Source organism: Tenrec ecaudatus, chromosome 4, assembly GCF_050624435.1.
Source record: "Tenrec ecaudatus isolate mTenEca1 chromosome 4, mTenEca1.hap1, whole genome shotgun sequence".
Classification (NCBI taxonomy): Eukaryota; Metazoa; Chordata; class Mammalia; order Afrosoricida; family Tenrecidae; genus Tenrec; species Tenrec ecaudatus.
Window position 1 is genome coordinate 8,250,278 of NC_134533.1, and position 27,906 is coordinate 8,278,183.

At 54.5% G+C, this 27,906-nt stretch overlaps 3 protein-coding genes across 3 annotated transcripts in view; 2 read left to right on the forward strand and 1 right to left on the reverse strand.

Moving 5' to 3' along the window:
- MAJIN (membrane anchored junction protein) overlaps positions 1 to 18,975 on the forward strand; it is a 38,509-nt gene extending 19,534 nt beyond the window's left edge. The window contains exons 4-11 of the mRNA XM_075548014.1: positions 9,335 to 9,410; positions 9,588 to 9,713; positions 10,689 to 10,720; positions 11,003 to 11,094; positions 12,374 to 12,443; positions 17,393 to 17,465; positions 17,960 to 18,077; positions 18,557 to 18,975. Coding sequence (XP_075404129.1) covers positions 9,335 to 9,410; positions 9,588 to 9,713; positions 10,689 to 10,720; positions 11,003 to 11,094; positions 12,374 to 12,443; positions 17,393 to 17,465; positions 17,960 to 18,077; positions 18,557 to 18,602 — 633 coding nt within the window. The 3' untranslated portion in view covers positions 18,603 to 18,975. The remainder of the gene's footprint in view (positions 1 to 9,334; positions 9,411 to 9,587; positions 9,714 to 10,688; positions 10,721 to 11,002; positions 11,095 to 12,373; positions 12,444 to 17,392; positions 17,466 to 17,959; positions 18,078 to 18,556) is intronic.
- GPHA2 (glycoprotein hormone subunit alpha 2) lies at positions 18,859 to 21,065 on the forward strand. The gene is made up of 4 exons (XM_075547538.1): positions 18,859 to 18,876; positions 20,427 to 20,595; positions 20,686 to 20,870; positions 20,964 to 21,065. Exons 1-4 carry the CDS (start codon positions 18,859 to 18,861, stop codon positions 21,063 to 21,065), a joined length of 474 nt encoding a protein of 157 aa, XP_075403653.1.
- Positions 21,066 to 21,297: 232 nt separating this feature from the next.
- On the reverse strand, positions 21,298 to 27,906 carry PPP2R5B (protein phosphatase 2 regulatory subunit B'beta). Its single transcript, XM_075545457.1, has 14 exons — positions 27,611 to 27,906; positions 26,788 to 27,246; positions 26,188 to 26,384; positions 25,675 to 25,776; positions 25,486 to 25,578; positions 25,237 to 25,367; positions 24,230 to 24,289; positions 24,022 to 24,130; positions 23,568 to 23,621; positions 23,435 to 23,485; positions 23,226 to 23,345; positions 22,530 to 22,657; positions 22,308 to 22,409; positions 21,298 to 22,011 (listed from the first exon to the last, which is right to left on the reverse strand). Exons 2-14 carry the CDS (start codon positions 26,984 to 26,986, stop codon positions 21,864 to 21,866), a joined length of 1,494 nt encoding a protein of 497 aa, XP_075401572.1. The 5' UTR covers positions 26,987 to 27,246; positions 27,611 to 27,906; the 3' UTR covers positions 21,298 to 21,863.

Genomic DNA, 27,906 nt, shown 5'->3' on the forward strand with positions numbered 1-27,906 from the left:
GTTCAGTAAATGCTAGTTAGGGAGCCCTGGTGGCATTATTGGGTAGCTATTGGGTTGGACTGTTACCTTGAAATTGGCGGTTCAAACCCACCTCAGGAGAAAGACAAGGTGATCCGCTCCTGTAGCAATTTGCAGCCATGGAAACCCCACACAGGGTTTGGCAATGAGCTGCATCCGACTCAGTGGCACTGGGTTTGGTTGATGGAGGTACATTCCTCACATCAAGTTCTGAGGTGCTTCTTACCTGCTCTTGAGAGCAGATATTTACACCTCTCATTCGCTTAGAGAACATTTACTGAGAGGCACGCAAGCTCCGACACCGCACTGCCTGCATTCATACCTTGACTCTACCATTACCTACTTCCGTAACTTGGAATAAGTTATTTAATCTTCGTTTGCCTTAATTTCCTTACCTGTCAGGTGGGGAATAATAGAATTGCCTAATCTCATGGGGTTTTATGAGTGATAAATTAGTTAGTTTGTATAAAAATAGGTCACCTGATTGACGACAAGAATGCCAACGTCATTCAATGGGGAAAAGACAATGTTTCAACCAATGGTGTCACCAAAACTAGGCCTCCACCTGCAAAAGAATGAAGTTGTACCTGAACTTTCATCGCATCCAAAAATGAACTCAAAATGGATGAAAGACATTAAGAGCCAAAACATAAAACTCTTAGAAGAAATCTAGATGAAAATCTTTATGGCCCGGGATTAGGCATTGGTTTCTGAAGTACGATACAGAAAGCACACGTAATAAAGGAAAAATGGATACATTGGTCTTCATCGAAATGAAAAACTTTCATACATCAAAAAGCAGTCAAGAGAGATAACCCTCAGAATGGAAGCAAATAGTTTCACATCATGTATTTGATAAGAGATAGTACCCTAATTATGTAAAGAACTCTGACAGCTTAACCACAGAAAAGCAAATAACCCAGTTTTTAAAATGGCAAAGCACTTGGGTATTTCTCCCAAGAAGATAAACAAATGGCCGATAAGCACATCAAAAAGATGCTCAATGGAAGAAGCACACCTGCCTGTGTGATCACGAGGTGCCGAAGGGATCAGTTATCAGACTTCAAAGAACAAAAAATCATATCATTGTGTGCTCACCTTCCTGGTACGATCACTGAAGACAAATGGATGCATAAGCAAATGTGGTGAAGAAATGTGGGGCCTGTCTATCAAAAGATACAGCATCTGAGGTCTTGAAGGTAAACAAGCGGCCATCTAGCTCAGAAGCAACAAAACCCACATGGAAGAAGCACACCAGCCTGTGTGATCATGAGATGTCGAAAGGATTAGGTATCAGACATCAAAGAACAATAGAAATCAAATCATTATGAATGAGGGAAAATGCAGATTGGGGACCCAAGACCTATCTGTAGGCAACTGGACCTCCCCTTACAGAAGGGTCTCAGGGAGAAGATGAGCCAGTCAGAGTGCAGTGTAACAACGGTGAAACAGACAAGTTTTCTCTAGTTCTTAAATGCTTCCTTCCCCCCCCCCCCGCCCCCCCGACTATCATCCCAATTCTACCTTACAAATCTGGCTCGACCAGAGGATGGACACTGGTACAGATAGGAACTGGAAACACAGGGAATTCAGGACGGATGATCCCATCAGGACCAGTGGTGAGAGTGGCAATACCGGGAGGGAGGGTGGAGGAAGGGTGGGATGGAAAGGGGGAGCCGATTATAAGGATCTACTTATAACCTCCTCCCTGGGGGATGGACAGCAGAGAAGTAGGTGAAGGGAGTGAGTAAGCTATGACAAAATAATAATTATAAATTATTAAGGGTCCATGAGGGAGGGGGAGCTGGGAGGGAGGGGAAAAATGAGCTGATACCAAGGAATCAAGTAGAAAGCAAATGTTTTGAAAATGATGATGGCAACAAATGTACAAATGTGCTTGACACGATGGATGGATGTATGGATTGTGGTAAGAGTTGTATGAGCCCCCAATAAAATGATTTAAAAATAGATGCTCAATATCATGAGTCAGTAGGGAAATGCAAATCATAACCACCATTGGATACCATTTCACCTCCACTAGGACAGCAATTACAAAAAGAAAATAAAAACAATTGTTGGCGAGAATGAAAGAAATTAGAACCCTTCTGCACTGCTGATGAGAACAGAAAAGACTACTGTCACTGTGGGAAATACTTTGGTGGTTCTTCAAAAAGTGCACATAGAGCAACCTTGTGATCAGTAATTCTGAGTATGAATCCCAAAGAGTTGAAAGTAGGGCTTCAAACAGACCTACACACACACTGATGATCATGCAATATTATTCCCATCACCGAAAGTTAAACAGAGCCCAACTGTCCATCAACAGATGAATGGATAGATGATTTGTTAGATGTCTCTGTGTTGTATGTATGTAATATATTGAGGTATATATGTTCTCTGTACACACAAGCATTCATATATGTACTGTTGTCCTGGGGGCATAGTGGGCTACAAATTGTGCTGCTAACCCTAGTAGTTTGAAACCCCCAGCTGCTCTGAGGGAGAAAGATCAAGCGTTCTTCTCCCATAAAGACTGGCACCCCAGAAACCCACAGGGCCAGTTCTGCTCTGTCCTGTCGGGTCTGGATCTGAGTCGGAATTGAGTGGATGGCAGTGCGTTGCATTGTCAGTTTCTGATGGTTGTCGGTGCTGTCAAGTCGGTCCCAGTTCTTAACAACGCTGTGTGTGACGGAATGGAACCCCATCTGGTCCTGTGCTGGAGCCTGTTGTTGTAGCTGCTGTGCCGTTCCTTCTCCTTGATGGTCCTCCTCGTGTTAGCCAACCCTCTGTTTTACCAAACACGGGTGTCCTTTTCAGGGACTGGTCCCTCCTGATAACGTGTCCAAAAGGAATGAAACGAGTTGCCATCCTCACTTCTAAGGAGTGTTCTGGCTGCACTTATTCCACCACAGCCTCAGCCCCTCCTGGCTGTCGTTGGTATTCTTCCCCAGCTCCAGAATTCAGATCCATGCGTTCCTCTCCAATCTCCTAGTCATTGTCCAGCTTTCACGTACACAGTAGTGATTGAGAAGACAGCGGGGGTCACATGCACCTTAGTCTTCAAAGTAACATCTTCACTTTTTAACACTGGAGAAAGGTATGTTGCAGCAAAGTACCCGATGCAGTAGGGCATTTGATATCCTGATTGCTGCTTCCATCGGAGCTGACTGTGGGTCCAAGGAAAAGGAAGCCCTTGACAACTCAGATCTTTTCTGTTGACCACGAGGCTCGTTATTAGCCCACTTGTGAGGGTTTTTGTTTTCCGTATGGTGATGTGTAATCCGGATCGAAGGCTGCAGTCTGATCTTCATCAGTAAGTGCTTGGCGCCTTCTTTAAGCAGGCACGGTTGTGCCATCTGCACGTGGAGGGCTGTTCGCAAGCCTTCCTCCAGTCCTGATGCTGAGCCCCTCTCCATCTAGGCTGGCCTCTTGAGTCTGTGCTTCACATACGGAAGACTGGGTAAGTACGGTGAAAGGATGCAACCCCGACACTTTAAGTCAGGCAGTGTCCCTTTGTCCTGCTTGGACAATTGCGTCCTGGGCTATGTACAGGTCTAGTGAGCACCGTGTGGTGTCCCACAAATTCCCCTTCTTCCCAAGGGGATCCATGTAGTCGACACCTGTGCAGTCGATGCAACACAAGTAAACACCTTTCTGGTATGCTCTGCTTTCAGCCAAAAATTACCAGTATTATCTCTAGTTCTGCTCCATGGAAACACACACACACACACACACACACATGAATTTGTCTATCTCAGATACTTCATATAAGTGAAATTATGCAGTAATTTCCTTTGTCCTCTCATTGTGTTTAGTAAAGTAGAGGATCAGCGAAAAAGACACAAAGAGGAGCAATAATGATGTCACTTATCTGAGCTGTCCAAGGATAAGCATATTTCATAGGCACAGATGAGTGAGGCTGTGGGGAGCGGGGGGAGGTATTGATCAGTGGGCACAGGGTGTCTGGGATGATAACAATGTTCTGCAAGTAGACAGTGGTAATGCTTATACAACACAGCCCGTAATGCCACTGAGTCCTACATTTAACGTGGTTAGAACGACAAATGTTATATATTATACATGTTTTACTGCAATTTAAAAAAAGAAAATATCGCAGTAATCACTGGATAAATATCACCTACTAGAGTTAGAAGTTAGACACTGTGCGAAGCAGAGAATGCAGACATAGATGGGACCCAGTGCCTGCCTTCTGTGAGATCACAACTGAGGGACATGAGGCTTAGAGAGGTGAAAGGACAAAGCTGAGACTGAAATCCATTCTTTTTCAGAGAAACCCAGTAGTCCCTTTATGATGCCAAACGGTTTAATTAGAATAGACAGATAAGCATCTTTGACCTTCATCAGTAATTGCTCCAGGTCATGTTCATTTTTAACATTCGAGATTGTGTCATCAGCATTATCTCAGGTTATTGTTATTTTTTTGTCACTTTTAGTTATTTATTTACCATCTCATGATAGCAAGTAAAGCGGAAATGAGCATTCCGCTAAATACAATCTGGAACCAATTTAGTCTAAAATTTTCTCAAATAAAATTGCTAGTTCTAAGGGTCTCATCTATATCTTATGAAATCTAGCTGCCATTTTGATTTGTAGTGTTTATTTTCCTTATCATTTAAATTTTTTAGTTTGCATTTTTATAACTTTAACTCTTCCATATTTATATAATTTTTATTTCAAAAGCATAATTATATCATTTTTCAAATTTTCCCTTGAGATCTGTAAGAATATCTCTTTTTAAAATAATTTTATTAGGAGCTCTTATCACTATCCATACATTTATCCACTGTGTCAAGCACATTTGTACATATGTTGTCATCATTTTCAAAACATTTTCTTTATACTTGAGCCCTTGGTATCAGATCATTTCCCCCACCTTCCCTCCTTCATGAACCCTTGATATTTATTAATATTTTTTTCATGCCTTACACTGACCACTACCTCCATTCACTCACTTTTTTGTTGCTTGTCCCCCTGGAAGGAGGTTATATGTTGATCACTGTGATCAGTTTTCCCTTTCTTCCCCCACCTCCCCCTGCCCCTCATGGTATCACTACTCTCATTCTTGGTCCTGAGGGGTTTATCTATCCTGAATTCCCTGTGTTGCGAGCTCTTAAGTGTACCAGTGTGCATGTCGGGTCTAGCCGGATTTGTAAGGTAGAATTGGGATCATGAAAGTGCGGGGAGTAGGGGGAAGCATTAAAGAACTAGAGGAAAATTGTGTGTTTCATTTGTCTTTTCCTGTGACCCTTTTGTAAGGGGATGTCCAATTGTCTACAGTGGGCTTTGGGTCTCTACTCTACCCTCCCCCTCATTCACATCGATATGGTTTTTTGTTTGGGGTCTTTGATACCTGATCCCATCCACACCTCCTGATCACACAGGCTGGTGTTCTTCTTCCATGTGGGCTTTGTTGCTTCATAGCTAGATGGCGGCTTTTTTACCTTCAAGCTTTTAAGACCCCAGGTGCTATATCTTTTGATAGCCAGGCACCATCAGCTTTCTTCACCACATTTGCTTATGCACCCATTTGTCTTCAGCAATTGGGTTGGGAAGGTGAGCATCACAGAATTCTGGGTTACTAGAACAAAGTGTTCTTGCATTGAGTGAGTAGTTGAGTGGAGGCCCAATGTCTGTCTGCTGCCTTAATAGTTAACAAATAAGTACATATACATAGATCTATTTCCCTGTTATTATAGATAAATATATTTTCATATGTACATGCCTGAATTTAGACCTCTGTAAATGTTCTTTGCCTCTTAGTTCTTTATTACCTTTTACTTTCCTTTTGTCCTGATGTCATGTTCAGTTTTCATTCAGGTTTTGGTAATTCCTCTAGGTTACATTGCCCTTGGTCAAGCCCCACCAGGCATCCTACACCCTCCTCGCCATAGATTTTAGATCACTTGTTGTTCCCTTGTCCCTGAGTTTGTTGGCACCCCCTTTCCTTTCCCCTGCCTCCCCCTCTCCCGTGTCCCCCCCCAACAGTCAATCCCATTGTTTTCTCTGGATTGTTTATCCCTTCTATTTTATCTAGATAGACATGTAAAGACAATAAGTACAAAAACAAGACAAAGCAAAACATAACAACAAAAGAAATAAAACAGCAAAAAATAAAATAAAATCTCAGGTCACTAATCAACTTTCCTCTAGTCCTGATGCTGTGTCCTAGTTATCTGTGCAGTAAATTACCTAAGGTACAACCCCTGATAAAGCCTGTCTCTTGGTCTGGATCACCGTGGGCATGAAGAAACTGCGTCTGTAAACAACAGCATGACAAAAAGAGGAGACTGAAGTTGTCAGTGACATCATTCTACTTGGGTCAGTGCTCAACAGCCGTCAGGGAATCATATAAGAACGCCTTTGAAAGCAGGAATTAAAACCAAGATAATGCTTTTACACCTAATGCGTGCTTGACCCAAGTCATGGTCTGTTTAGTTACTTCATATGCATGCAAAAGCTAGATAATGGGAAAAGAAGGGAGGAGAAAATGATACATTCAAACTGTGGTATTGGCAAAGAATACTGACTATTCCATGGATTGCCAAAAGAACAGACAAATCAGTCTTTGGAAAATGCAAGCAGGATGTTCCTTTGAAGCAAGGATTTTGTGAGATTTTGATTTGTTTACTTCAGACATTTCTTCAGGAAAGACTAGTTACTAGAAAAGGAGATCTTTTTCTTACAATTGAGGCCCAGTGAAAATGAGAGGAGTCACTAACGAGGCAGATTGACACAATGGCCACAACAATGAACTGGAACATCCCAAGGATCGTGACTATGGCTCAGGAAGGGACACCCAGGAGTCAGCCTGATGGAAACTAACAGCAGCAATAAATTACTACTTAACTAGTAATAAATTAAGATTTTAATTCGGTAACTATAGTATACTGGGAAATCTCCCTCCGGTAGAATATAGACCTGATGGCCTTTCTAGCCATGCATGGTCTTGTAATTCCAATAAAATGATTGGGCAGGACTATGCAAATTGGCCCTTGTAGCCCATCAAGGGGATTGGACAGTTTGCTACTAAAGCAAATATGGTGAGGGGATTGTACCGTTTTACCATCCTTGCAGGCTTAAAATGAGCCATCCCTAATGTAAGAGAAGGGCCCTGAGTACCACCAAGAAAGAAGAGTTGGATGTGGAGGGTATCCCTTGGACGCAGGTTTCTGTGCTGACAACAAGATCTGGGAGACGGAGAGCTGGGACACCAGTGATGGGACACCATCGATGGCACAAGATGGCAAGAAACAACCTGGGACTGACACAAGGCAGTGTGGGAGGCTTCCTGGACCACAGAGCAAGGTGGCTGCAGAGGGGGTGGGGGTTGTCCATAGCAGGAGACAGCTGAGTGCTTTGGGGTAGGAAGCTGGAGGAGTGGGGTGGCACTGAGCACTTAGCAGAGCTCAAGAGATGTAAAACCCTTGCGCAAACAGAACAGAGGCAAGACTGAGGACTGAGAAAGGGGGCCTCGCCGCGGGGACCTCGAGGAGCCTGTCTTCATGGAACTGAGAGACATCTCCATAGCTGAAAGGTGACAGAGCTGTCCTGTACAGGGGAAGAGAGACTGCCTACCTGCTTCCTGATCCTCATCCTAAATTGTCACGTGTTGCTTCCCTAACAGATCCTCTCATTCTGAGTGTGGTTTTTGAGTTCTGTGCAGCCATTGCAAAATATAACCAAGCAGCAGAGAAGTAGAGTGCTGTGGGCGGAAGGATGAGTATCAGAGTCGGTTATGTGTCAGTCTGGGTACTTTAGAGAAACAAATCCACAGAAACTCACGTATAAGAGAGTTTTATATAACGGGTAAGTGCGCATCAAGAAAACATCCTAACCCAGTGCTGCCCAAGCCCACAAGTCCAACATTAGCCCATATGTCCGACACCAATCCACAAAGTCCTCCTCCATCTCACAAAATGGACGCAATGATGCCGACTGCAGGAGGAAAGCCAAATCAGTGAATGTATAAGCATCTCAGCGCTGGCAGGGGTCTCCACACGGCTGCTCCTGCATCCAGGGCTGCATTGGGGTAGGTCCATGTGGCTTCTCAAGGATGTCTGGTAGGAAGTGAACCTTTCCAGCTGAAACGGAACTGGCTAAGGCAGGGGCTTAAGTGGAGAGCAAATGTTTTGAGAATGATGAAGGCAATAAATGTACAAATGTACTTTACACTGTTGATGTATGTATGGATTGTGATGAGTTGTATGAGCCCCTAATAAAAATGATTTTTTAAAAAAAACAAAGACCCGAGAACTCGAAAGGCAAGGCTCACTGAGCCATTTATCTCGCCGTCCTTCAATTAACCCCAAATGTGTTTATCGCCAGGTTGGCTCAATAAACTTTAACCATATCAGAGGGGGAGATATGTGTGGTCTCCACTTCACAGGAATCAGCCTTGGGCTGAAATTCATGGTCATCCTGCCCCCTCGGGATGTAGAGAAGGTCCAAACGTTGGAAACCAACAGTTCTGTGTCAGTCTGGGTACTTTAGAGAAACAAATCCACAGAAACTCATGTATAAGAGAGAGTTCTATATAAAGGTTAAATGCACATCAAGAAAACATCTCAACCCAGTGCTACAAGTCCAACATTTACCCATTAACCCATATGTACAACACCAATCCACAAAATCCTCCTCCATCTCACAAAACATGCAATGATGCCAACTGCAGGAGGAAAGCCAAATCAGTGAATGTGTAAGCATTCTCAGCGCTGGCAGGGGTCTCCTCATGGCTGCTCCAGCACCCAGGGCTGCATCGGGGTAGGTTCATGTGGCTTCTTCTTGGGGATGTCTTGCAGGAAGTGATCCTTGCCAGCTGAAGCAGGGAACTGGCTAAGGCAGCTCCACCCTGGTCTGATCATCAGAAATCAAGAGACCCAAGAACTAGAAAGGCAAGGGTCACTGAGCCATTTATCCCTCCGCCCTTCAATTAACCCCACATGTGTTTATAGGCCAGGTTATCATAGTAAACTAAGTACCTCGGTTTCCAATGATGACAATAAAACATGTACAAGGATGCAGTAAAGGTACAGTTTGCTACAGCATGGAGAGCCGGGGCAAGCTTTCTAAAGGAGTTAACTTCAAACTCTGCCTTGGAGGGTGGATGGACTTTAGACATGTGCTGATGGGTGGAAAGGGCATTTCCGGCAGAGGGGAAAGTTTATGCAGAAGCCGAGAAGGAATATCTAAGAAACAGCCACTGGTTCAGTTTTCATGGAATGTAAGTGAAGAAGCTTTGAGAACCCAGCTTGAGCCAAAGCACAAATAAGTCATTTCACTCTTCCTTCCCCCCCAGGATTCTATTCGTGTGGTCTTGGGAAATGTGGACAACCTGCAGCCATTTGCTACAGAACACTTCATCATATTTCCTTGTATCCTTTCTTCCTGACTGGAAATGAGTTAGTGCTCCCATTGTTGGCGCATGGGGACGCAACAGAGAGTGGACCCATGGGAGCGTCGGCCAGGGGAAGGGTAAGGCTGTGCTCCCTACAGCAGTCCTCATGGATGGCTACTGACTTCTCTTCTCACGCCTTAGCACCACTTCCCAGATAAAAGCCAGTGGGAGAGCGTTTCCCATCTGAAATTTAAGCACGGGGAGCTTGTCTTGGCCCCCTACCCGTTTGTTTTCACTCTCTACGTGGAGATGAAATGGTTTCATGAGAACCCACTGCCTGGTAAGTAGATGGAAATGTGGGTGGTAGAGAGGAGAAGGGGGGGGGGCGGTTGACTGCTGAGCGTTGACGTGGTGTAAGTTGACACAGCAGGACCATCAGCCAAACTGGGTCTGAGCACCTCACAGCATAGAGGTCAAGATCACGTGCTCAAGGCCAGCATGTCTCTTGCAAATCCTGGTGCCTTTGGCACTTAATAACTACGTACCTTAGGGCAGTGGTTCTCAACCTTCCTAATGCCGTGACCCTTTAATCCGGTTCCTCGTGTTTTGGTGACCCCCAACCATACAATTACTTTTGTTGCTACTGAAATTTTGCTACTGTTATGAATTTGCTACTGTTATGAATTGGGCGACCCCTGTGAAAGGGTTGTTCAATCCCCCAAAAGGGTCGTGACCCACAGGTTGGGAACCGGGGCCTGAGGGAACTGCTGTAGTCTTTGTATGCCTGCTCTGTGACATGATGTAGAGGAACGGTAGCCCCGACCTCACCAGGTGGTTAACAAGAACGAAACACGGAAGTACCGGCAGGAGGAAATGCAGAGTCTGACTTCAGGTCTCTGGGAAATCACTCACGGAAAGAGGCCTGTCCCCTTCTAGAGGACTCGGTGACTGTCCTGCTTTCTAATCTCTAATTTCTAGCTCTTCTTACTCTTAGAGAAGCAGCGGGACCCCTGTCAGTCTGGTTTGAAACTGCCTTCCCAATCCGCTTGTCACTGATGCCTGAAGGTCCACTCTCATTGCAAGGCTCTCCCCGCCGTTTGAACAGGATGCTGTTAGAGGTTCTGAGACTCGGGGACCCCCTCACTTTGCCAGTGTCGCTCATGCTGAAGCAAGGGGGAGAGCTAGAGGATGCTCCCTCCTCAGAGAGAAGGGGCCAGGCTCAAGGGAGAGAGACACCCAGGCAGTGTGTCCAGGGCCAGAAATCCAGATGCAGCAGTCTTGGCCTGTCAAAAGACACTCATATTTCCTATTGTAGGTAAACCAGGAAGCGACAGTGCTCTTGGATTGGTGAGTCTGCCTTTTCCTACACAAAATGGAACATGCCTTTATCTCACACCCTGATGTGCAAAATGTTTTGTCCGGTCTGCTTCCTCTGCCCTTTGGTCACGGCCCAGGCCCTTCAGAGCTGTGGCTAAGAAACCCTCCAGCTCCTTGGGCAGACTCCTAAGACTGCCTCTCTGACCAGAGTATTGGACGTTGCTTTGGGCAATTGAAGGGGCTGGGGGCAGTGATCTGTGAGCAACTCCAGAAAGGGGGTGGGGAGTCAACAGACCTAGTTTCTCCCTCAAGGTGGGAGCAGAGAGGAAGTCGGCAGGAGCCATGAGGAGGAAACGAAGCCACATGGAAGTGTCCGGCAACCCCATGCAGTCGGGGCTGGACAGGTCAGTGGGAGTGGGAGAGAGGCAAACTCCGGCCCCCAAGTGAGGCTTTGCCAGCTATTGCTGCTGGCTCATCTGCTCGCCGCCCCTGGGTGCGTCCACTTTCCTCCCGGGGCTTCCTTGACACCTGCCTATTCCAGTGGGTGGACTAAGGAAAGGAAGCACAGTGATGTTTTCGAGAGAACTTTAGCACAGGGTCCCCTCGGCCACATAGGGCTCCTCGGGATGAAAGCCCGGAGGAAATGCAGGCAGATTCGTGCAGCTGAAGTCCACGAGTCTGGATGAGCCCCTACTATGAGAGTATGATCCTAAAGAGCCACGGTAGCCTGGGGGCCACGAATTGGGCTGCTACCTGCAAGGTCAACAGTTCAAAACCACTAGCTGCTCTGAGGAAGAAAGATGTGGCATTGTGAAGAATTACAGTCTCGGAACCCCACAGGGCTAGTTCTACCCCGCCCTACAGGGTCACTGTGAGTCAGTACTCGATGGCAATTGAGTCTTTGAGTCACCCTAAGGCCCAAGCAGAAGGCACAAAGCTTCTGAAGCCCCAGAATAGCATACAAGGTATAGGGGAGCCCTGGAAAGAGAGAATAAATATCGTTCTGTTTTACTCAGTGAGCAGTAAGCTTGCTGAATCCCACCCTAATGGGCAGTCCTGGGTGTCCAGGAGGAGTGTGTCCCTTCGCTGCACTGTGGAGAAATGCCACGCACATCTCCAGCATGTGGGGGTCCCTATAGGGGAAGCTACTTACCTCCTCCTTTTGCTCCTATCGGGGACAGAAGGAGTCAGGCAATTCAGTCGTGTCCAGCAGCAGTATCCCAGAGAGAGCTGCTGGTGTGAGCCCGGTGTGGTTTCTCCCAGGCACCTCAGGTTCACAGAGAACCACCCTAAGGGAGCAAAGAGGGCAGGCCATGCCAGCTGAGTCCTGCCCCTTCCTGAGGACTAGGGCCCAGGTGGCATGCAAGGGCTCTGTTCCACTGGACTGCATGTTCCACAGACCTGAAGCTTCAGGTCTGCCCCTTCTGTAGGTTGTGGTCCTTGATCAAGCAGAACCTGAAGCTTGCTGCCAGTTGCCTTTCCCCTTCCTCAGCCCTCAGACCCCTAAGTGTCTCAAACTGAGGTTTTACTGTGGGTGAAGCAACACCCGGAGAGAGTGTGTTCTGCAGGCCAGGCGTGGGGCGAGAACTGGCCAGCCTGCTGAAATATTCATTTGGTCAATGCTCACATGAACGTGGGGGTGGTGCCTCTGACCTGTACTGTTTCCTGGGCTTTTCTCCCCAGCCCTAGGGCCAAGGCGGAGATGTCCAGCCAATACCACAGCAAGAGGAAGACCCCCATGAAAAGCAGGCGGGTAAGCACCAACGTGGAAGCTTCGAGGTGCTTGGCCCTTGCTATGGGGTCGTTCGCTGGGGTTCCTCTTACCAGCACATCTTGTCTTAAGTGCAGCTGGGATCGACTGGGCTCCCTCTTGGGTTTCACAGTCTGCAGAGCACCCCGTGGCCGCCCTGCCCTTGCCCCAGCCCAGCGCCCAGTGGCTGCGCACCCTCTTGTTGAAAGGGGCTTCCTCTCCACTCGGCTCGCCAAGCTGCTGCTTGCGCTCCACCCTGAGACGGAAAGTGGGTCTGCGCTGGGTGAGGCTCCGGGTGCCTCTCCAGCCCCTGCGGTCTCAGTTCAGCAGTGTCTGGCGGGCAGGTGTAAGCCCAGGAGGTTGAGAAGAAGGGAAATGGCATTGCGGGCGCAGTAGCAGGCTAGCGTCTCCCCCCCCCCCCCACCAGCCTCTGAGTTCATTTATGAGGTCTTTCCATTTACGGGCATCGTTTGCAGACTTGTCTTTTAAGTGGTGCTCTTTCCTTTTCTCTCCTCTCAAAATAGCAGCGAGCTGTCATTCGTGCCTGAGAGAGAGCCTTCCTTTTTGCTTGCTCCTCTCTGGTCCCACCACAGTTGCTCCCTCGCCTCTGCAGGACCATGAAGGTGATGGATGGTCAGGCAGACATGGCCACAGGCATTGGCCCAGCTCTTCTGTTGAGTGTCTACGGCGTGCTGAGTACCGAGGGTGCCGTGTTGCTGTCGCTGGGGACTGTCACGTTGGTTTCAGCTCACAGGCTCCCTGGGCACACAGAATGAGCACCCCAACCCAGGCCTGCATCGTCCTCACACGCGTTCCTCTGTTGAGCCCATTGGTGTCTTGTGGAGGGCCTTCCTCTTCACTGTACTGAGCATGATGTCCTTCTCCAGGGACCGGTCTCTCCTGACGGCTTTTACAAAGTCTTGGAGACGAAGTCTCACCGGCCCTGCTGCCGTGGAGCGCTCTGGTGGAATGTGTGTCCTTTTGCCCATCCGTGGTCTTTCCATATTCTTTGCCAGCACCACTTCAAGTGCATGGATTCTTCCCTGCCCTTACCCACTCACTGTCACATTCACAGGCACGCGAGGTCACTGAGAGTACCTCTTGGGCCTCGAAGTGATAGCCTTGCTTCATCACGTTAAAGAGATCTTTATTGATGGCAACAAATGTACAAATGTGCTTGACACAATGGATGATGATTTAAAACAAACACACAAAACCCCAAAACAACAACAAAAAAATAAAGAGGTCTTTTAAAAAAAATCATTTTATTGGGGGCTCATACAACTCTTATCACAATCCATACATACATCCATTGTATCAAGTATATTTTTACATTTGTTGCCATCAACATTCTCAAAACATTTGTTTTCTACTTGAGCCCTTGGTATCAGCTCCTTATTTTTCCCCTCCCTCCCCGCTCCCCATCTCTCATGAACCCTTGATAATTTATATTTATTATTTTTATTATTATTATTTTGTCTTATCTTACACTGTCTGACATCTCCCTTCACTCACTTTTCTGCTGTCTGCCCCCCAGGGAGGAGGTTATATATAGATTCCTGTAATCGATTACCCCTTTCCACCCCACACACACTCCCTCCACCCTCTGGGTATCGCCACTTTCACCACTGGTCCTGAAGGGCTTATCTGCCCTGGATTCCCTGTGTTTCCAATTCCTATCTGTACCAGTGTACATCCTCTGGTCTAGCCAGATTTGCTGTAAGGTAGAATTGGGATCATGATAGTGGTGGGGGAGGGGGGGTTTAGGGTGATGAGGAAGCATTTAGGAACTAGAGGAAAGTTGTGTGCTACATTGTTGCTACACTGAACCCTGACTGGCTCATCTCCTCCCCACAACCCTCTGTAAGGGGATGTCTATTTGTCTACAGATGGGCTTTGGGTCTCCACTCTGCACTTCCCCCTTCATTCACTATGATAAGATTTTTTTTTGTTCTGATGTTGCCTGATACCTGATCCCTTTGACACCTCCTGATCACACAGGCTGGTGTGCTTCTTCCACGTGGACTTTGTTGCTTCTGAGCTAGATGGCTGCTTGTTTATCTTCAAGCCTTTAAGACCCCAGACACTATGTCTTTTGATAGCCGGGCACCATCACACTTTAAAGAGATCTTATGCAGCAAATTTACTGCTACTCCCATGAACATGGACTGTGGATCGAAGGAAGAGGACAAGACTGGACGACTTTGGTCTTTTCGGCGTGTCGTGATGTCAGCCTAGTAAAGGGGCAGGGAAGGGGAGGAAAGCCCTCCGTGAGATGGGCTCCGGCATAGGAACGGCGCTGTGGGTCAGAACCGACTCACGCCACCTAACAACACAGCCCTATTGGTGCACTTGTGAAGGTTTGGGCCTGCTCTGCATCAGCTGCCGTCCGCATTGAAGACTGCAGTTTCTGATCTTCGTCACTGGCACCTTGAAGGCTGTGAAGAAGCCTTCCTCCACGCCGGATGCCATCTCTTGGTCCATGTACACGCAAGGGTATCAGCTCTGTCTGCCCTCAAGGCTCCCAGCAGTGTGGCTCTTTTTCCCACTGAGAGGGATGTGACTGACATGTGCAGGGATAGCAGGAAGCACAGGGAACCAAGGGGACAAAAGCCCCACAGAGAAGCTCACCCGGACCAGATGGGGTGGGGAGGGTTCCCAGACCACTGAGACCGAAGGCCAAGGGGGGTAATGGTTTTGCGACTACCAGCCAGTGCCCCTGGAGCTCAGCTCGTCATGCCGAGACAGGACAGCACAGCCATGCAACACAGATAAACGTGACCTGGAGGATCCGAAGGACTGATGGAAACGTTGTGACTTGTAGAGGAGGGGCGTGAGCTTCTTTCTAAAAGACTGTGCTGTCTCCATCTAGTTGGGGCAAGAATATGCCCTTGGGGACTTAGACCATGGCTGGCCTCCGTGGGCAGGGTGTGAATGCTGTCCTCGCAGACAGCCCGCTCCACCTTTCCCCAGGAGAGAGGTAAAGAGAAGAAATGAGAAAGTGCAAGCGGAGTACACGACGCTCCGGAGAACAAAGGCGCTTACACAACCAGGAGGATGTTTCAGGGACGTTTCCCCACTCCCTCGCCTTCACTCCTTCCTATTCTTAGTGTGACACATCATCTCCCTCACGAACAGTGCCCACAGCCTCTTACTCAACATAATTACCTTTTCAACCTGATCCTAGAGGAGCGTGCTGATTGATTTGAGCTCCGGAGTGAGCGTGAGCACAGTGGCTCTCAGTGTACGCGCCTTGAGCTGGATGATTGCGTTTGTGGCTGCGGCTACGGTCCAGTGCTTCGTGTCCTCCCCGCCCTCAGGGCGGGTCACAGTGGGGCTCATGCCCGTCTGAACACATTAGGAGCTTGTGCTGGGAACGCCAAAGGCCTCCATGCCAATCTGACTGGGGCTGGGTGGGGGGCGTGAGACGCAAAGCCGTGGCCCCTGGGATTTCAGATGAAAACGGGGTGAGCAGACACAGGGCCCGGAGCAGAATCGGCGCTCTCGCTCTTGGCTCTTTGGCCACCTTTGCTTGACCAGGCTGGCCCAGAACCCAAGGAGGACAACCTTGTGTTGGGGGGTTCCTGCCTGGTCCACTCCATCCCATCTCAGGCGAGAGGGTTGTTCCTCCCTTAGGACTTTGGGGGTTTCGGGAGAGCTAAGCTGTCTTAGGAGGGTGGCTCCCCTGGGTCAGAGAGAGCTCCTCTCCTGGTGCCCCTGCATCTTCCTCAGGAGAGGCTCCTACCAGCACCTCTCCTGGCAGCAGATGGTAAGCCCCAAGCAGTGTTTTCTTAAGTTTGTACGAGCCGTTCCCTGAAGCTGGAAACCAGAATCCCACCACACCACTGTCCAGGAAGGCGGCGCTTCTGCAGAAATATGCTCCTGTGGTCTGACTGGAGAAGCTCGTCTAAGAACGATCTGCCCTTTGGGCCTGAAGCTTGTGCTTAGGACAGGACTACCTTCCTGGGAAGCTGCCAGGCCTCTGCCGCCCAGGCCCACCTTGACCAGCTGTGCTCCCTCACTAGCCAGATCTTCACCCAAAGAGGAGGTGGCGAGCCACCAGCTCACACACTCTATGAAGCCCCCTCGTGCACATCCTCCAGCATCCCCTGGAGAAGGGGTTGGGCTAAGAACCGGCTGTGGACTGTGGGCTGTCCCCCTCAAAGTCCAAAGGGAGCTCATCAAGCCCCACACAGGCACGATGTCACCCTGCTGGGTTGACCTCTTATGTCATAGTGGTGTTGAGGGCATTTGCCCGTTTGGGCATTGTGCCTCACACGGCATGTCCCTACCCAGAATCCTCTGTGTCGCTGATCCCTCTCCTCACCCCCACCTTATGGCAAAGCCCCATTCAGACCTCACCTGCGCCTGCTGCCTCCTGCACCGACTGCACCTGCTCCCACAAGGGCCACCTTCGCGTCCACACACATGCTCTTGAGCTGCAGTGTAGTCTACCACCTCTCACACGTCTCTCCAGGCACAGTAGGTCACACCTAGGGCTGAACGCAAGGTCAGTAGTTTGAACCCAACAGGTGCTCCAAAGGCAAAGGTTGGGGCTGGCCGTGCCCGTGAAGTTCTACAGCCCTGGACACGCATATGGGCAGCTGGGTGCTGCCCCATAGGGTTGCTTCAAGTTGGCACAGACTTAATGGCAGTGAGGAAGCGAGTGAACTGAGTCAGGTGACCCTCCTCGGTGTGACTGTCAAAACCTCCGTGTTCAGCTCTTGGCAGGTTTTGGCACTCAGCGACATGGAATGGTAGCTGAGACCCAGCTCTTAGCTCTCAAGGCTTCCGGTGTGGGAGGGGCACTGCTCAGGCCTCTGGGAAGGAAGGGAGAACAGGCCTGAGCCGAGCACCCCAAACCAGTGCTGTGTGAGGTCAGCTCCCTGCAGACGTCCAGGTCACTCCCTCCACTGGGAGGGAAGGTGCAGGTGACCCCGTCTTTTTATCAGAACAGGGAACGAAGAACCCACCAGGAGTGGCCAAAGACCCCAGCACTGGAAAGCACCGATGTCCTGGAGCAGGGTAGGTCCTCCCTGCCCTCAGTAAGGGCCCATCGAGGGCACAGCAGCAGGAGCGGGCCCTGGGCAGGGCACCAGTGTGGGACCTGCCCTGGAGCCCCCAGCTGCCCATGAGGGTGAGAGGTGGCGAGGCAGTGACACGGGTGGGGCCCAGTGAGCTTCCCAGGACAGAGTGGGAGGGGCCTGCCGAGCTTCCAGGCTGGGTGGGGCGCCCAGGGAAGGCCTGCTGGGGGTTGGGCAGCAGCCCAAGATTCCCCCGAGTGGAGAGTTCCAGCCCTCCACGTCTGGAACTGTACAGAGAGCTCGCAGGCCTGGCTGTGGACTGAACGTTCTCTGAGCTCAGAATCACAGCTTCCGGATCCGGGGTGCAGTTGGGATGGCCGGGATAAATGGCTCCCCGGGCCCCAGACATGGCCTGGTGTGAGGCTGCCTTTGCTGGAGCCCCTGCTGCTCTCAGCAGCCTGTCAACTCCCCCCCTCCTGCGTGTCTTCCTTGCAGACCCTAAGTTGGGAGACAGCCTGGCAGAGAAGACGGCTCCCTTGCCACAGCCGGACAGCCCGCCTCCCCCTGGTGACCCTCCAGAGCTGGGGCCCACTGGCTTCTTTGGGTTTCTGAGGTAGGACAGCCTTCCTTCCCAGGGCAGACAATGGGCTGGCAACTCTAGCTCGCGGGCCTGCCTCCTTCCGTCTCAAAGAACAGAAAAGGAAGCAGATAAACCCACAGGGATTCAAATCTTGCCTCAGAGAAAGGGCAGATGGAAGGTGGCAGCAAGGGCCTCAATTGTCTGCGGAATGTTATACCCCTCACCCCCACCCTTCCCTGGTGTGCCCAGCCAGTGGGCTGGATGGGAGACCATTGTCACTCCCGGGGCCTTCAGGTGACTTGGCTGCGGGCAGGGCCTCGCCCAGTCTTCCCTCAGGATCACCGGGTGGTTTTCAGAGGCCTCTTGTCGGAGAGCTTTTAGTAACTCTCTCAGGCGGCAGCTCAGCGCCCCCAGGACCGAGGCCAGTCTCAAATGTGCTGCCCCGGAGCCCGAGTGCCCCAGAGGGCGAGGAAGAACTAATGGGGCTCCCCACCCTCCACTCTCATCCACAGCTCGCTCTTCCCATTCCGCTACTTCTTCCGAAAGGACAGCCTGTGAGCCTTCTGAATGCAGCGAGGACCCACCCCAGCCTGTCCTAGTCCGCCCCACTTCCCTCCCCTTACAACAGCCCACCAAGCGGGAGGAGACCCCGACAGCTCTGTCCCCTTGTGGGCTGTCCCCACCCCTGCCCCTTGGGTCATCCCTTGTTTTTCCCAATTTGAACACTGAATAAAGAGCAGCACTTGCCAAATGGCCCTGCCCAAGAGCCAGTGCTGACCTGTCTCAGCACTTAGGGTCCTGGCGACAGTCAAGTATGGATGAAGAGTTATCGGTAGGGTTTCACGCAGTAGTGAGAGAGCAAAGCTGCCCCCCAAGACACAGAGGGTCTGCCCCAAAGCCCCCCACGTCTTCGTGTGTGTGTAGGGGGACACCAGGGGTCTTATGAGACATACCTTCTGGAGCCCCATCTTCCCCCATGTCACCCAGTTTGACCCCAAAGGGCAGCTTGTCACCTGTCTGGAGATTCAGTAACCAGTTTCCCTGGAGGGTGGCAGAGGCTGGGCTTCGAGATAGGGCACCTGGGCTTTGACTGCATATAACGGGCCCGGCTGGGACCCATGAACTCAGAAAAAAACTGCTTTGTACATTTGTTGTTGAAAAGACACCTATGCCACCATTCCCACTTGGTGCCACCTCTGAGCCCCTGCCTCATTCTGAGAGCCTAGAATGGTCTCCGGTGTGAGGACGGCCGGCATGGGGCGGACAACCTGTGAGATCCCGAGCCCGAGCTGGAGGCCAGCGGGAACCCCGCAGGAGTGGGAGGCTGCTCAGAGCCCCTGCATCTTGGGCCTGTCTCCCACCACCACCACACCACCTCACAGTGCAAGAAGCACGTGAGAACAGGACTGGGTGGGGGCAGTGTCTGAGAAAGAGGGGCAGGGTGACCGCCTTGGTGCCCCAAACACACCTACAGGCATAGTACACTGGCCCCGGAGACTAGACCAGTGGCCTTTGCTCCCACCAGCCTCAGGCGGGGCCTTGGGTAGTGGCTCCCCTATCTGGTTCCTCTTCCTGGGATCTGGCTCAGAAAATCTTCCAGCTCTGGTGGGGTTCTGACCCCCACTTTCCACCCCCTGGTCCCTAGTGTGGTTCAGCACTGAGGTGACAGGTGACCGGGATTGCTGCCAGCCCTCACATCGCCTGGCCGGGCGACCTTCAGGGAGTCCCCTTCTCTAGGCACTAGCCACTGGCAAAAGGAGCCGATTGGCCTAGCTTGGCAGCAGGGGCTCTTTCAGGAGTCAGGTGCCATGATCCCAGGGACTAAAGGCCCCTCCCCTCAGCACAAATCACCCAGTGACACTGTACAAGTACACACATACACACATACCCCACGCATGCTCCCCTATCCCACCATCACACTTGCCAGGAGACCCTGCTTGCTCTCTGCAGGCTGAGCTTGGTAGCTGAGGTGGTGAGGTCCTGTCCGAGGTCGCATCAGATGAGACCCAGCTGGCCCCAGGGTCTTTACTCCCCCCCACCCGGTACCCTGACCTCCAGCAGGCTCCCCAGGTGGTCCTGCTCTAGGCCTCTAGCTGGGGAGGCAGGCAGGGGGCGTGAGAGCCAAGCTCCGAAGGCGGAGCTCCCAGAGGGGAATAAAAACCCAGAGCAGAACCAGTGGAGCCAGGATCCAGCCCATCTGAGCCGGGGAGCAGAGCCCACAGCCACGCCAGTCCTGCCGCCTCGGAAGTGGTGAGCCAGTGGGGCCAGGCGGGAGGTACTGGGAGGCCCAGCTGCCGCTGAGGGAGGCTCACTGCACACGCTCAGCAGTTCACACACACCATCAGTGACCCCAGGTGGGCACACACAGCCCTGCCTTGCCAGCCCCTGCCTGTGCCATCAGCAGGCACCCACAGCCTGCACACCAAGTACAGAGTCCCTCCGCTGCAGGTGCCCATGGCGTGCTCCCAAACCCTGCTCCTCTGCTTGCTGGCCCTGGCACTCCACCGAGGCTGGGCTGGGGCGGCCACCACCCCAGGCTGCCACCTGCACGGTGAGTAACCCGGTGTCCCGGGTGGCAGGCAGCCCCTCCTCAGAGCCTCGGGGAGCTCAGACCACAGCTGGGCATGCCTCTCCCACGCAGCCTTCAACGTGACGGTGCGAAGTGACCGCCAAGGCACCTGCCAGGGCTCCCATGTGGCGCAGGCCTGCGTGGGCCACTGCGAGTCCAGCGCCTTCCCCTCTAGGCTCTCCGTGCTGGTGGCCAGTGACTACCGCCACAACATCACCTCCGTCTCACAATGCTGTACCATCCGCGGCCTGAGCAAGGTGAGAGCCGGGCTCACAGCGCCCGCCTGGGGGGCAGGGGTGGGGCAGGGACCTGGCGTTTGGGCGCTAGAAGGTGCCCCCCTTCTGCCCCAGGTGAAGGTCCGGCTGCAGTGTGTGGGTGGCCAGTGGGAGGACCTGGACTTCTTCACGGCCAGGACCTGCCAGTGCGACATGTGCCGCCTCTCCCGACACTAGACCCTCCCAGCTCCGCCTCCTGCCCTCGGGCATCTGATGGAGGGAGGGCTCTGGGGGTGGGGGGCCTTGGGAACCCCCAGCCCGGGCAAGAGCTTGCAGCTGGCTTTTCTGAGGGAAGGGTGCATGGTGCTCTCGCCCTTTTAGATACGGGGACCACAGGTTAGATAGGGGTGGCCTCTTCCCAGCCTCTGCCACCCACACCTCCCAGCCCCAGCTAAATAAAGGATGAAGCTCCGAGAGTCTCTCTTTATTGCGTCCACCCCCGGCCAGGGGAGGGGGCTAGACCGGGACCCCCACCCCAGGACACTGGGGGGGTGTCTCTGCTCTCTGTGCCCTCACCCCTCCCCCTGCCCAATAAATAAAAAGGGGGTGCGGACGTCCGGGGCGAGGAGGGGCGGACCGGGCAGCCCAGGCCCACGTCTGTGGAGGGGGTAGAATAAATAGACCATGGATCCCATGGTGGGTTTGGAGGGCCTCGTGCTGGCACGAGGGAGGGGCAGGTGCGGGAGGCGGCTGGGAGCGGGGCCAGGAACCTGCCTGCAGCTGGCCGGGGCCCAGCAGTGCGGCAGGGCGGGTCCCCAGCAGCGGCTTCCTGGTCAAGCTTGGCCTGGTCAAGTCCTGTCACGAGGGCCTGGGCACTTCCCCGACCTAGACCACCATCTGCCCTTGCCCTCTGGGAAAGCTGCCTTCTTGGGCCAGGCAGGGCATCCTCAGTCCCCTGCCTGGTCAGGGGGAAGCCGAGTCTCTGGATAGAGGAGGGGTGGAGGGGCTGGGCTCCGCTCTCCTCTTGTGGGAACTCTAGCTCTGACCCCCAGTGGTGGCCACCTGGGGGGTGAGCCGCTGGAGGGGGGCCTCCTTAGCCCCCTGCGTGCCCTGTAACCGGCGCAGTCCCAGCTCCTCCAGGCCGTGCCACAGCTCCAGGCGCGCCTGGGCCTTCTGCTGCTCCCTGTGGGGAGAGGATGAAGCTGGACCCTGCCAACCCCTGCTGCAGAGGGCCGAGAGCCCCGGGGCAGCAAGAAGGCCCTGCCAGGCCCGGGCAGAAGGGGTCCCGTGGCTGCAGGGAGGCAGGAGAACTACATGGAGCAAGATCTGAGGGTGCTGAGGGCAGTCGGGCCCGAGCTCAGCAGGAACGGAAGCGACGTGAAACATCACTGTCATCACAGGGGGGATGCTCGTGTGTCCCCCACCCCGAGGATATGGCTCCTTGCTGCCCTACCGTTCCCGGCCAGCCCCTACACTCACTGCTGCTTCTCCAGCTTGTAGGAGGCCGTGAGCTCGTCAAACAGCTTCCCGTCCATCTCCATGAAGGTCTTGAGCACGTTGTAGATCAGAGAGACGATGGTTCTGGCCGGGGCCGGGGGGGTGGTGGTGTGAGGAGCTTAGAGCCCCATCCCCTTGCCCACCCACCGCCCTCTGCCCAGCTGAGTCACAGCATGCCCCCCCCCTCCCTGCCCGTTCACTCACGGATTCCAGTGCTCCTTGGAGACCTGGTAGAGGGTCCCAAACACAGCGGGCAGCACTGTGTGGCAGTTGTCCTCGATGAGGCTCAGGATATACTCGTTGTTCCAGAAGTACAGAGCACGCTCTGCCACCTGGGCCGGCGAGCCACACAATGGGGGTCCTGCCGGTGGCCCCCAGCCCTCGGGGCTCATGGGACACCCCCCCCTGCAGCCCTCACAGGTAAGCCCCAGCTCCATTTCGAGCTGGCCACGCACCCCAGGGCAAGGCAGCTGCCCTCTGCCTTAGTCTCCGGCTCCCTGGGCCAGGACTGCTATGGGCAGGCAGGGGGGCCTGCCTGCACAGGGCTGCTGTGAGACTACGCTTTGGGGGCATTCAACAAAGCCGGGGGGCTGGAGGGACTTCCACCAAGTGAGGGTTCCCCTGAACAGTGGGGTCTGAGCACACCTGCAGGAACCCTGGGTGTAGGGAACCCGGCTGGCCCTGCCATGGAGTAAGGGCCACTTCAGGTGAAGTGGGAATGTGGGCTGACACTCACAGCCTCTCCCACCCGCACTGCCACCTGGGAAGGCGCCATGGGGGCCAAAGCAGACTGATGCTAGCCCCGGGTCTCCTGCCCTACCGCGGGGCCCATAAGAGGGACACCGGGGGCCCTGGGAGCAACAGTAGTCCAGCCCTTCGGTCCCCCTGCCCGGGTCATACCTGGAAGTGGGGGCTGGAGACACAGCGAGCCACCTGTTTGAAGAGGGGCTCCTGAATCTTGATGAACTGGGAGGGCTCAATGACATCAAGGACCTCCTCCATTTCCCCCAGAAACATCACCTGAGGGGGCAGAGGGGCAGCACTCACACCCCGCCCGCCCGCCTGGGCCCCCCCACCGCCCCGGCAGCAGCCTCAGCACCGTCCTGTACCTCCTTCTGGGTGCAGGTCTTGGGCCAGTACTTGAGCAGCCCTCGGATGACCTGTGGGGTGGCGGCATCAGGGTCAGCCCTGGGAGGACAGGGGGGCGGGGGGAGCGGGCACCCTCCCCTCTGCAGGACTCACGTGCTCCGTGAGCGTGGCATCCTTCTCCAGGAACTGCACCACGCAGTATGCCAGCTGTAGGGGAGGAAGACGATGGAGGAGGGGAGTCAGGGAGGATGGGAGCCAGGGACTGGCCACCCAGGAACAGCCATAGCAAGGGCTCAGGTGTGTCCCCCTACACTGACTTGCCTGCTTTTCCTGAGCATCTAGGCAGGACCTTGGGGGGAAGACAGGGCTTTCCACTCCCAAAGAGAGTTCAGTCTCGAGCCCACAAGGGCTGTTTTACTCTGTCCTATAGGGCCGCTGAGTGGGCATCACCTCGATGGCAGGGAGTCTGGTCGGGTTTTAGGAGGGACCAGTAGTGTGTTCAGCTGGGAATACAGGGGGCTGTTCGGCACAAGGCTCTGCTGGAGAGTCCCAGGTCCCCGGACGGGAGGGGTGCCCCCTGGTGGGCAGGGTCTGGCCTGGGTCTCACCTGGGCGTGAAAGATCGACAGGGACTTGACAGAGTGCAGTGGGATCAGGACCCGGACCAGGAACTGCTTGTGCTCAGTCTTCAGGGGCAGTGCAAAGCCATTGATGATGCTGAGGAAGGGCCAGAGGGGCGGGCTCAGAGGGCCGACCGGGCCCCAGTCTCTGCCCCCCTCAGAAGCCCGCCCTGTCTCGGGGCCCCCAGAGATTCACCTGCCCAAGATCTCCAGGAGCTCAGCAACCCCGTTGAAGTGCTCCAGTTCGTAGATGAACCTGCAGAGGGGCCAGAGGGTCAGGCCGGCCCGCGGCTCCTGCTCCAGGCCAGCCCAGTACCCAGCGACGCAGGCCCTGAGGATCAAGGCCCCTGCTCTGCCCAGCCACCTTCTGTCACTCTGAGTTCCAGCAACCCTCTCTGCTGAGAAGCACCTAGCTCATCTTGGAAGCCTGCCACCCACCCCACTCAGCAGGCCGCCACGCCTCTGCCTGTCGCCAAAGGGCAAACATCAACAGGCGTTTAGAGCATTCTCCCTGGGTCCCCAAAACGGTCCCACGTGGTGGGGCCGGTGAGGATTCAAACAGAGACAGCATTGGTGTGCCCAAGTGCGCAGTGCACTCTGTTCCGGAAACTGAGCAGCAGCAGGCCTCTCAGGAGGCACAGTGGTCAGCAACGCCCGACGTGCTCCTCGACCCTCTAGACAGACAGAGATGTTGAGGCTTGGACTGAAGTGCAGGTGGTTTGCCACTGACAAAGTCAGTCAGTAGAGGACGGAGAGGACTCCGGGCTCCTCTCACAGGCCAGGGGTCACACCGGGGCTGTTTCGAACTGCCACAAGCTGAGGGGACGCGTCCTGGCCTTGGGCCCACAGGCCTCCCTCCCTCGGTCTTCAGGGCTGTGTTTGAGGTCCCTCGGTGAGGGCACCAGAGGGCCTGCTGTAGGAGCAGCCAGGCAGGACCTCCCCTCAGAGCCCCACAGAGCCTGGCTCCAAATACACATGCCGGACACCCAGCTCCAGAGCCACGTGGTCCAGGTGTGGGACACAACGCTAGTCTATCTTGGGTCCACTGGACCAGCGTGAAAACGGTCAGAACCCCATGCTGGGCCCTACGTCCTCTCTGGGCCCACGCTTTCTCGCCTGTCAGACGGACTCAACAGGCAGAGAGACCTGGCCGCCCCACCGCCCCACGGCTCCCCTGCACGTGTGCCCCCCGCAGCCCCTCACCGCAGGAAGATGTGGTTGCACTGTTTACGGATGTAGGCCCGCAGCCCCAGGAACTTGCCGTAGACCCGGTGCAGGATGGTCTTCAGGTACTCACGCTCCCGGGGGTCCTCGCTATCAAACAGCTCCAGGAGCTGGGAGACCGGGCGGGGGCCAGAGGTCAGGCAGGAGGCCAAGGCCGGGCAGCTGCCCTCCTTGTCCCGCTGCCCTTGCCCCCGCCGCCACCCCCCCAGCCTGGGCGCCCGCCTTCACCATCAGGACAAACTTTTGGTCCACGTATCTCTTGGCCACGGAGGGCTGGAAGTCTGGGCTCTCCAGGAAACGCAGGAAAAACTCATAGACCAGCTGGGGGCGGAGGTCAAACAGGTATGACCCACAATGTCCAGGGGCTCTCCCGCTCACCTAGCCCCCCACCCCCTCCCCCCTCCCAGTGCTTCCTACCTGCAGGTGTGGCCACGAAGGCTCCAAGTTGGGCTCGTCCTCTTCAGGGTCAAACTCGGGGTTCTCACTGGGTGGCAGGGTCCGGAAGATGTTCACCGAGATCTGAGGGGCAGGGGCAGGGGTCTTGAAGGAAAAGCTGTGAAGACAGAAGCTTGCCGGGGGGGGGGGGGATTTGGGGGGGCGGGAGAGGGGGAAAGTCCCTGGTTCCAAGAGAGTGATTTGTCAGTGCCTCATTAACTGCCCGCCTTGTGGAGTCAGGCCCAGTGGGGACCAGGGCAGGTGATATGGGAGACAGGGTGGGCACGGGAAACAGTTGCGGCTCAGAGGCCAAGAGGGGGGTTGGTGGAAAGGGACCCATGGAAGGCGAGAGCTGTCGGGAAGGACGCTCCAAGCTCCGGGGAAAGCGGAGCCCAGGTGTGCCACGGGGCACCTTGAGGGTGGCGGGTGGGAGGCCCAGGTTCATACAAACCCTTCCTTCCCTGCCCCCAGCACCCTGGGGCCCGCTGCGCTCACCATGCGGATGACATCCGGGTAGACAGGCTCGATGAGGACACCCCGCGTGCTCCCCACACACTCCACCAGCTCGTTGAGGGCCGCCCGCTTCACCTCCTTCCCCTTCAGGTCCGCCACGCAGTCCAAGAAGTCAAAGACCACTCCGCACTGGGCCAGCTTGCGGCTCAGCAGGTCGTGCAGCTCCGAGGCGGGGACATCTGAGGAGCGAGAGGTGTGAGCCACCCCACCCCATCCCACCTCCAGGGAGCCAGCCATTCCCATCCCATCCCCTCCTGAGGCAGGCTGGGCAGCGAGGGCCTAACCTCTCACACCCTGTCCCAGGAGCCTGCAGGCCTCCTAGGCTCCCCTCCCGCTGGGCCAGTCAGGCCTTAACACCTGGCGTGGGGGACTGCACAGGACTGATGCCAGGCGGCTGGGCAGGAGTGGCCTCCTGGAGGCCAGCCTCTGCCCCACCCTTGGCCCTGGTCAGCCCCCCAGGGTGGTGCTATGGGCAGAGGCCCCACCCCTAAGGATGACAGGCCAGTCAGGACATGCATCAGCAAAGGGGGGGCAGGGGCAGGCAGACCGCGCTGGCGCCCCACAGGGACGGGGCCAGCTCACCTTTGAGCAGGGGCAGCGGTGTGAGCTCTTGCTGGCTGCTCTGATATCGAAATTGGGAGGAGCTGTGTGAGCGCCTGGGCCGGGCCCTGCGCAGGGAGCGGCGAGAGAAGCCGTCCACCTTGTCGGGAGGGGGCACGGGCGACAGCCCCGGGGAAGAGGGGCTGGTGGGGGTGCTCGCAGGGGGTAGCTTTGTCTCCATGGTGGCCAGGCAGTGGTCAAGACTTCAAAGCCTTCAGGGGTCTCTCTGGACCTGGAGAGGATGCTGGCTGAGACTAGGCTTACTAACTGGGGCCCATCCTGTCCCGGGCGTGAGGGGGGGGGCACAACCACAGTCCTGGCCCCCCCCCAGGGCCTCCGGCAGCTTCCCAGTCCTGGGGGGCAGGCAGGCTAGAGAGAAGGATGGCTCAGGTGTCAGGTCCCTCCTGGAGTCCCACAGTCAGGGTAGGGTCCCACCTGACTCTACAGAAAAGGAAATTGGGGAGAAGGAGACGGTGCACGGGTCAGTCTTGCTGGAGGCTCTGGGGGGCTGCAGTACAAGCCCTCTCCTCTGCACTCCCACCCAGGCCCAGACCCCAAACAGAGGGGCAGCCTCTCCCTGGCCCCCTTACAGAGAAAAGGCCCCCGGGTTCCCCCCACCCCCAGCCTCCCTCGCCCCTTGCAGAACGAGGCCCCAGGCCCACAACCCAGCTCCTCCAACGGCCCCCCCTCTCCTTGCCATCCCCCTCCTGGGACTCGACCACCCTCCCCCACCTTACTCGCCCCCTTATCCATACACACACACACACACACACACACACACACCCGCCATCGGAGCTACACTCACTTCTCAGAAACCGACTTTGGCCCCAAGCCCCAGGGGCTGCCCGCGGAAGCAGCGGCGGCGGCGGCACTCAGGGCGCCGGGGCTGGGCGGAGGCGCTCCTGGGTTCTCCCGCGGGTTTCAGGGGGCTGGGGCATCCCCCCAGTTCAGCCCCGAGCCGGGGCGCGGGCGCTCAACGGGCTCCAGGCTGCCCCGGCGGAGCGCGGACCTCTGCCCAGAGTCGGGGGCTCGAGCCGACGCAGCGCCGCGGAGCCCCGCTCGGTGCGCACCGGCACCCGCGCCCAGCTGCTCCGGATGACA

What these genes read in the sequence shown, in the direction of transcription:
- GPHA2 (XM_075547538.1), top strand. An exon ending in CCCAGGCTGCCACCTGCACG is followed by an intron (nt 20,596 to 20,685) that starts GTGAGTAACCCG and finishes TCTCCCACGCAG; the next exon opens with CCTTCAACGTGACGGTGCGA. An exon ending in CCATCCGCGGCCTGAGCAAG is followed by an intron (nt 20,871 to 20,963) that starts GTGAGAGCCGGG and finishes CTTCTGCCCCAG; the next exon opens with GTGAAGGTCCGGCTGCAGTG.
- PPP2R5B (XM_075545457.1), bottom strand. Translation starts at nt 26,986, where the DNA reads ATGGAGACAAAGCTACCCCCTGCGAGCACCCCCACCAGCCCCTCTTCC. An exon ending in CTTCGTGGCCACACCTGCAG is followed by an intron (nt 25,579 to 25,674) that starts GTAGGAAGCACT and finishes CTCCGCCCCCAG; the next exon opens with CTGGTCTATGAGTTTTTCCT. An exon ending in AGACCTGCACCCAGAAGGAG is followed by an intron (nt 23,346 to 23,434) that starts GTACAGGACGGT and finishes CTGCCCCCTCAG; the next exon opens with GTGATGTTTCTGGGGGAAAT.